Source organism: Bos indicus, chromosome 28 (genome assembly GCF_029378745.1).
Source record: "Bos indicus isolate NIAB-ARS_2022 breed Sahiwal x Tharparkar chromosome 28, NIAB-ARS_B.indTharparkar_mat_pri_1.0, whole genome shotgun sequence".
NCBI classification, from domain to species: Eukaryota; Metazoa; Chordata; class Mammalia; order Artiodactyla; family Bovidae; genus Bos; species Bos indicus.
The window spans coordinates 10755514-10764426 of record NC_091787.1 but is presented as its reverse complement, the minus strand read 5'-3'; the positions used below and the strand labels follow the sequence as shown (position 1 = coordinate 10764426).

The window sequence follows — 8913 nt, the reverse complement described above, 5'->3', positions numbered from 1 at the left end:
ATAATGACTTAAAGAAAGAACACCTAAAGATTTTTATGAGTTTGAGACTGTCACGAAATGAATCTATACCAGTGAGGTTGGGAAACCACATTTTCAAGGGAGTTAGTCTTAGGACATGGCTACTAATGAAAGCGTGTTCATTGATCCATTCTTTCCTCAGGGAACACTGAGTACACACTGTCTAATGCTTTCAGGATGCAGTGAAAAATGAAACATAGTCCCTGCCCTCAAGTGCTTCTAATAGGGACACTGAGTCAATAAGAGACCATTAAAATCCAATGTGATAAGTCCTGTGAGCAAGTAAATGGGATGTGATGGACTAGTGGCCAAACCCAATCCAGATGTTGGAAAGTCAGGTCCCATCCCTGAGGGCAGAGGCCAGCATTCCCTCAGTGTTGTTTGTCACCCTGTGGTTAAGTGAGTCATGCAGTTTCACTGGGAAGACACGTGCTTATTTGTTCTCTTTTTTTGCTGTTGTTGTTAAGCTGCTCATTTGTGTCCAGCTCTTTGTAACCCATGGACTGCAGCACACCAGGCTTCCTTGTCCTTCACCATCTCCCAGAATTTGCTCAAACTCATGTTGATTGAGTTGGTGATGCCATCCAACCATCTCATCTTCTGTCATCCCCTTCTCCTGCCTTCAATCTTTCCTAGTATCAGGGTCTTTTCCGATGAGTTGAAAAGAATTAGAGATACCTGGTTATAAGTTCTCAATGCTTTGATTAAGATTCTTAGTCAACTTGGGGAAATTGTTCACATGATAAATATTAGGCTGAATACAATCAGACAAACATTCCTGCCAAGTGTGTGAGTGCTCAGTCAGTTGTGTCTGGTTTTTTATGACCCCATGGACTGTAGCCCGCAAGGCTCTTTTGTCTGTGGAGTTTTCCAGGCCAAAACACTGGAGTGGATTGCTATTTCCTATTCCAGGGGATCTTCCCGGCCCAAGGATCTAACCTGCATTTCCTGTGTCTCCTGCATTGGTAGGTGAATCCTTTATCACTGCAACACCTGTGATGCCCTCGCCTGCTGGGAGATATTCCCAATTTACAGATGAGAAGACTGAGTTTCTGAGAGGTGGTGACTCACCAGTTCATACAACTGAGAAGTGTCAGAGCTACACCCAAATATGCAGATTCTAAAGGAAGGTCATTAAGCTAGTAAGATAAGGGCTACACTAAGTATCTGTGAGGAAACCTATTTTAGCTAAAAAGCACCACATTGTTCCTGGGCTCTGAAGACTGCCTGATTTCAATATTGAAGTGGTGCAGCTGAAGACTGTGGCCTAAAGTGAGTGATGCTGGAGGAATCACCCTTTCCAAAGGAATCCCACCTGCATACTACACGGACATGCACCTGAAACCAGCTTTCTCTCTGTATTTAAGGGGCATGGGGAGCACAGGCTCTTGGGAGAGGAAGTGTAGGACCAGAAGAGTAGTTAGTAAGACTCCTAGCAGCAACATGTGGCTGCTGCTGCAACTTGTCTGGCTCTGTTTTCTATTGTCTCTTGGTCTGAATAGCTGGCATCAGTCCAAGGTACCTGAGTATCCTGACGAACTGCGCTGTGGGCTAAGGAGCTTTCAATTCACCATAAACCCTCTCAGTCAGGAGACGGAGACTCCTCCTGTACTAGTAGCATGGGGTAAGTTTGAAGGCTGAGCTAGGCAATGGCATGTCTCCTCTCCTGTGTAAAATTGGCCTCTGTTTTCTGTTTGAATGCCTCCCTACCTTTGCTAAACTTCGCTGCTTCTCTATAGAAGTAATCTGAAGTATAACTTCACCTCTAAACCTGATTTTGCTCTTGTTTCTCCTTTCTTGGCAGCTGCTCTTGAGTATAAGGCAAAGCTTGCTGCCCCTTCCCAGCACTGGTGACAGGGATGACTGACCACATGTGTTTTCTTCCCCATCCGCACTCCTAGATAACCATGGGCTGCCACACAGCCTGCAGAATGACTCTGACTGTGGCACCTGGGTCAGTGAGGGCCCTGGCAGCTCCCTGGTGGGGGAAGCCTCCTACAGTGGCTGCTATGTCACTGAGTGGGTAAGTATGACCTGTCCTTAGGAAGGCTGAGATGCCTCTGCCACCATCCAGGCTGACTTCATGGGCCTGTCTCTCCAGGAGTCCTACTACATCATGACTGTTGGAATTGAAAGAGCAGGTGTGAGTGGATCTGGAGCATTTATAGAGACAAAGCTGTTCAAGTGTCCTGTGAATCTCCCAGGTAAGGGCTGGATACTTCCAGGTTCTGGGTGGTGTGGAGCTGCCTGAAATGTGTCCTTGGGTATCTTCTACCTATTCTGTGCAGTGATACCAGGCACCCATCGAAAACTGTGTTCCAGCCCTTCACAGGCGACCCTAGGATAAACACCACCTGAGCGATTACTTGGGGCTCAGGAACTTTGAAGGGTACTTCACATGTTACCTGTAATCCCAACCTAGTGCCATTGCTAGCTCCAGCAGGGAGCTTTCCAAGCACCCCTCACTGGTAGGTGGCAGAGCTGAGATTCAACTAAGAGTTATCCCAGGACCAGAGATCTGCTTCTTGAAGGGTCTGGAAGGAGACTCAGCAAAAGCCTTCAAGAAGCAGACTCCGTTGAGAATAGGGCTCAGTCCCTTCAGCTGGGGCTACTCGACTGCTTAACTTGGTATTTAACTGGGTGATTAACAGGCAGGTACAATGCCAGCTCAACTCCAGTGAATCTTGCCTTGCCCCCAAGGGCCCTAGCTCAGTCATAAAGAGTCAAATTTCTGTTTTTAAACTTTTAACCATACTGTGCAGCATGTGGGACCTTAGGTCCCAACCAGAGACCAAACCCAAAACCCTTGCAGTGGAAGCACACAATCTTAACTGGCCTCCCAGAGAAGTCCCAAGAGTTGAACCTACAATTCTTCACATCTGCATTGTTATGTGATCGCCCAATGGAGTACTACTGATAAAATACATAATCGTAGGCCCCACTCCCTGCTTACTGAACTGCATTTCAAAATGATGGTAATTTAGAGTACACTAAGTACTTTTTAAAGAACAGAAGGAAGAATTCTTTAATAAAGTCTCACTGCTTCTACCAATCTTGTTCGTATTTCCTCTTCCAAAGAGTACTCATTTCAGGGCACTCTTATAAGGTAACCAAGCAGTGAACTTTATAATCCAGACTTAATTTCTAGTATGTAAATATCTCTTCCAATCACATGGATATCTATGGGAACGTAATGTTTCTTAATGAAAAGATCTCTTAAAGACTAGACTTTGTTTCCTAGTTCAAGTTACTCTTCAATATCTATCCTAGATGTCCCAAATGCTGGCCTTTGTGACTCTGTCCCAGTGTGGGACAGACTGCCATGTGCTCCTTCACCTATCACTCAAGGAGACTGCAAACAGCTAGGCTGCTGCTACAACTCTGAAGAGGTCATTTCCTGTTACTACGGAAACACAGGTGAGTCACTATACTTTTGAAATTAGCTGAAGAGTGCCTGTAATTACCATTAACTAAACCCAAAGGAAGGTTATCTCCTTCACCCCCCATCCAGAAGGCAAATACTGAAAGATGACCAAAGGTTAATGTATAAGTTAGTACCTCCTTAGAACACTTGACCTTCAGTGACCCAGCTTTCTATAGTCTTCCATTGCATATTCTTCTAGAACCCAACAGAAAGCAAATAACATTCAATGAACTCAGGAAGCTAAGTCTATGTGCAGGATGTTAATTGATAGAAACTTAACCAGTTTCAAGAAATAGACAATCTGGTGGCTGATTGTGTATAAAGAACTTTATTTCAGAAGATGAGCCTTATTTCAAACGAACACTGTCCCAAATCATGTTCCAAGTCTTTCTCACGTAAAAATGACCTTCATGAAACAAGATGCTACATAATTCTAAGCTCTTAATCCTAGCTGATGAGTGAAACAGCAGGTATGGCTATCTTCATTCTACAGGTGAAGCTGATACAAGGAGGTTAAATACACAGTAAGTAGTGGAGGCAAGATTCAAACCCAAGTGCCCATCCAAAGCCCCAGTTAAATTCTGGATGGCTGAACCTGCTTCAAGGTCATTACCTGGAATGCCAGCTTTTCTAGTGGGAGAAGAGGAGGGTGGGGAATTTAAGATAATGAAACTATAATTTTTAGACTCTTGTCTGGCTGGATCAATCACTTGACGTGACCTGCCTTCAGCATAGTTGCTCTGGTGTTTCAGTGACCTCACACTGTACCCAAGATGGCCATTTCTCTATTGCTGTGTCCCGGAACGTGACCTCGCCCCCACTGCTCTTGAATTCTGTACACTTGGCCTTCAGGAATGACAGCGAATGTAAACCTGTGATGGCAACACACACTTTTGTTCTGTTCCGGTTTCCATTTACTACTTGTGGTACTACAAAACAGGTGAGAAGAGCTGACCCTGGACTCTGTTTAAGTTGGTCAGGAATGCCCTAGTGATTGGGGGAGAACTGGACTGGCTTAGCTGTGAATATACCTGACTTACTGCTTGTCATGTAGGATGGTCTCTAGGACAGAGGGGCCTTCATTACTGAGAAAGCAGAAACCTCTGCTGGGTACTTGGCTAAGTCATCCCACCTGCCCACTAGTGAGGGGCTAGCCCCCATTACCAAGGTGTAGAAGAACAAATAACAGGTTCCTCCCACCACACAGCCCTGGGAAAGGACCAGGGAAATCAGCTGAGATAAGTGGTATTTCTGGCTTCATTACTCAAAGCCCCTTCCTGTTCCTTTGCCCTGAAAGTAAGGTGAAGTGATAATTTCCCTACTAGTCAATGGGCATCCTTTCTGAGTGCTGGATGAAAGCAAAATTGAGTGAAGCAGCATCTGGCTTGCAAGAGTGACAGGAATTCTTTACCTGCCCTTGCAGATCACTGGAAAGCAGGCGGTATATGAAAATGAGCTGGTTGCAGCTCGGGATGTGAGAACTTGGAGCCGTGGTTCTATTACCCGAGACAGTACCTTCAGGTAAAAGTCTTAGTTAACCTGACCTTGCTTGACCAGAATGCCTGAATTTCCTTCCATAAACAGGAGATCTAGAGAAAACATTCATAAATGACCATAAACAACCATCTTCCTCATGATGGCAGAATCTCTATTGCCTTGACTATCCAATCTCACAGACCATTATTTGATCTAGTAGCCCTGCATTATTACCACCGACTTGATCTAAGCCTCAGACTCGACCTGACTTCAATTTCGTTTCACTGGGTCTTTGTTTCTCTAGTCTCTTCCTTCTACCTCCAATATCTAAGCTGTAGTAAAATGAATCTTTTTAAAAACCTTAGCTAGTATACTTAAAGTTTTCTATTTGTCTTCCAGAGCTTAAACTTTATTATGAACATAACTTGCAGGGTCCTACATGAAACTGCTGCTGCTACTTCAGCCAAAACTTTCCCAATGTTCTCAATCCTTCCCTAACTGTTCTCTAACCTCAGATTGTGCTTCCATAGAGTATTCAATGGACCCCAGACTTCTTGCTTCCATACTTTACCCTTCTCTCCTCTACCTCTCAGTTACTGCTTTTCATTTTCCCTTATCAAATTACCTGCACCATCTTCCCTGACTACTGCCTCCAGAGAACACACCTGTTATCATAGAACCATATCTTTTAAAATCTATTGAAGTATAGTTGACTTATAATGTGTTAATTTCTGCTGTACAAAGTGACTTCAGTTACACATCTTCATGTTTCCATTATGGTTTATGCAGAATACTGAATAGACTCCTGTCCTATACAGTAGGACTTTGTTTATCGATTCAATATATAACAGTCTGTGCTTCCCTGGTGGCTCAGTGCTATATCAAACTCCCTACATGGATCTTGTTTACCTATTGGTCTCCCCAATGATAGCTTTCACAAGGCCAGAACCAAACCCCACCTGTTTATAAACTTGTTCTAGCACCTGATACTTAAAAATTATTCCTCAAACCTTAAAGAGGTGACATGGTCTACCCACTGAAGATAATAGCTAAAATCTTTATTTCTCTGCAGGCTCCAAGTCAGTTGTAGCTACTCTGCAAGTAGCAGTGCTCTCCCAGTTAATGTCCAGGTTCTTACTCTCCCACCACCCCTTCCTGAGACCCAGCCTGGAAACCTCACTCTGGAACTTAAGATTGCCAAAGGTAAGACCCTCTTGGGTAGACTATCTGGCCTCTAGTCTGACTAAAGTCATCTTCTGGGCCGGAAGACCCTAACTTGGTAACAAGATATTATTCCTTTCAAAGGCATTTTTGTGGGTGATGGTTTATCCCAAGCCACCTAGAGGTTCCAAGCTCTTTACTGCTTCAGCTTGTTTTGGCCTGTTGCAGATAAACGCTATCGCTCCTACTACACGGCTAGTGACTACCCAGTGGTGAAGTTACTTCGGGATCCCATCTACGTGGAAGTCTCCATCCGTCAGAGAACAGACCCCAGTCTCGAGCTGCGCCTGGACCAGTGTTGGGCGACACCTGGTGCAGATGCCCTGCTCCAGCCCCAGTGGCCCTTGCTCGTGAATGGGTGCGTGTCTTTCTTTCACCTGTGTTACCATCCCTCCAAGAAGCCCATCTTGACTGCTGGATATCCTTGCTTAGGTGCCCCTACACAGGAGACAACTATCAGACAAAACTGATCCCTGTCTGGGAAGCCTCAGACCTGCCGTTTCCTTCTCACTACCAGCGCTTCAGCATTTCCACCTTCAGCTTTGTGGACTCAGTGGCAAAGCGGGCCCTCAAGGGACCGGTACGATGCTGCCCCCTGTGCTCTTCAGCTGGGCTCTAAACCCAACTCAAATGTTTCCACACGGTACCACTTTTCATCTAAGGTTGCCCTGTAACATTGGCTTTTGGTATTGCCTCAGAGCAATCAAAGGATGCCTGTGGCATGTGTGACATGGGTCAACTAGAGTCTGGTATCTTAGTGCTTCTGTGATGTCAGTTTGGTTTATCAATTTTATGATAATTCTCTGACTTCTTCCTGGGGGAGATAAAGCAGGTTTGAAGACTTAGGATGTGCTAGACCCATGATCCCAATTCTTTCGGTTCCCAGGTGTATCTGCACTGCAGTGCATCTGTCTGCCAGCCTGCCAGGACACCATCCTGTGTGACACTCTGTCCTGCCAGACGTAAGTATCCAACCTATCTATGCCAGAAGCCAGATTAAAGTGGTATTTGGAGTCCAGTGCTAACCTTTAGTCTGTGGCACATGAATCAAACTGAAGATTCATCTGATTAACGAGGCTTCTTTAAGTACTTTCATGATGTAATAGAACAGAAATACAACTAGTGTCCTAGAATTCCAGGCCTAAATATTTCAGGATTAATAGCTTATATTTATAATTTTCAGCCTTAGTTTTTCTCCATATAAATTTTTACTTAGCAGGGAGTCAAGTGAGTTCACAGCCTACAATCTAATAAAACACTTCTGTGGTATCAGATATAAATGTAGGCTTTTATTTATCAGATATAAATGTTGGCAGGTCTGGCAACATGGCCTCAAGACTTATAGATGGCATGGGATTGCAGACTTAGTGTGTGTTAATTGGTCAGGCCCAGTGCTCATACAGTCATATTCCATCTGATCCCACAACACTTGGCTCCTGAATTAATTGGGAGTCATGACTCTTAATAATCCCTGGGTTGGGAAGATCCCCTGGAGGAGGTCTTAGCAAACCACTCCAGTATTCTAGCCTGGAGAATCACCATGGACACAGGAGCCTGGTGGACTACAGTCCATGGGGGTCACAAAGAGCTGGACACGACTGAGCAACTAAGCACAGCACAGCATGACCCCCTAAGGTTTAAGCCTGTTCTGGTAGGAAAAAAAACTTGTATACTACCTTTCAGAACTATCATTTAGTAAACTAAATACTCAACATCTAACTGCAATAATATATATATATACTTAGATATCTAAAATTTGAGAAGTACAGAGACCCTACAATTAGCAATAGAAATAGGATTCAAACAGAGCTTTGCTGTTACCGTTACCAGGTACCTTTTATATCATAGGGTCTCAGTATTAAGACATTACTATTCAAGTACCTGTACTTAGGAAGGATGATGATTTGGGGATAGTCTAAAATCATAATTTCTCTGAAACTGCTAGCATTAATACAAATGAGCAAGTCTGAGACTTTGTGTCTAATGCATTAAGGTTTTTCTTAATGGAACAGAACTAAGTTTTTCTCTGACAAGGGACCTAGTCCTGTTTTAGTACTCCACAACCACTCATAAGTACAAAACTAACAAATCCTTAACTCATCTCTCCAACAGGAAGAAGAAGCTCTGACATCCATTTTCAGAACAACACGGCTAGCATTTCTAGCAAGGGTCCCTTGATTCTACTCCAAGCCATTCAAGACTCTTCAGAAAAGCTCCACAAATACTCAAGTGAGTGGAAGGAGAATATCTGAACCACTGGTCAAACCTAAGCTACTTGTACATCCCTACTTAATTCCTTACTGGTTTGGTCAATATGAACCTCAAAAGGAATTACCTAGTTTTCTCCCCCTATAGCTCAAGACTAGCAGTCTTTATTAGGATGTAACATCACTTGGCTTCAGCATACTAACCTACGTTTCCATCCTGCAGGGTCTCCTGTAGACTCTCAAGCTTTGTGGGTGGCTGGCCTATCTGGAATCTTAATCGTTGGAGCCTTGTTCATGTCCTACCTGGCCATTAGGAAATGGAGATGAGTTGCTCAGCCCAAATGTGTTAATAAAACCAGATTGCACTACTAGTCTCCTCAGCTCCTCATTTGACAAGTAATCTCTTTAGCTCATCTGCTGTTGGCCTCCCCTCCTTCCAACTTGTAATCTCTTCAGCCCTTCCATCTTCTGAATAGAACATTTCAGTAGAATTTCCTAGTTGGTTAACAACTCAAGCAGAACCTACAAAAATCTCAGGCTTAGCAGACATATTTACAAGCTTATGAG

At 44.0% G+C, this 8913-nt stretch overlaps 1 protein-coding gene across 1 annotated transcript; it reads left to right on the top strand.

The window, feature by feature from the left end:
* The first annotated feature begins 1461 nt into the window (after positions 1-1461).
* Positions 1462-8673, top strand: ZP4 (zona pellucida glycoprotein 4). Its single transcript, XM_019953758.2, has 12 exons — positions 1462-1642; positions 1920-2041; positions 2120-2222; positions 3289-3435; positions 4195-4382; positions 4866-4963; positions 5991-6121; positions 6308-6497; positions 6572-6719; positions 7026-7101; positions 8252-8368; positions 8570-8673. The coding sequence occupies exons 1-12, from the start codon at positions 1462-1464 to the stop codon at positions 8671-8673; spliced, it is 1605 nt and encodes a 534-aa protein (XP_019809317.2).
* The last annotated feature ends 240 nt before the right edge of the window (positions 8674-8913 follow it).

Coding starts and splice junctions, on each gene's coding strand:
- ZP4 (XM_019953758.2), top strand. CDS start 1,462: ATGTGGCTGCTGCTGCAACTTGTCTGGCTCTGTTTTCTATTGTCTCTT. Junction 2,223..3,288: donor GTGTCCTGTGAATCTCCCAG/GTAAGGGCTGGA, acceptor TATCTATCCTAG/ATGTCCCAAATGCTGGCCTT. Junction 4,383..4,865: donor CTTGTGGTACTACAAAACAG/GTGAGAAGAGCT, acceptor CTGCCCTTGCAG/ATCACTGGAAAGCAGGCGGT.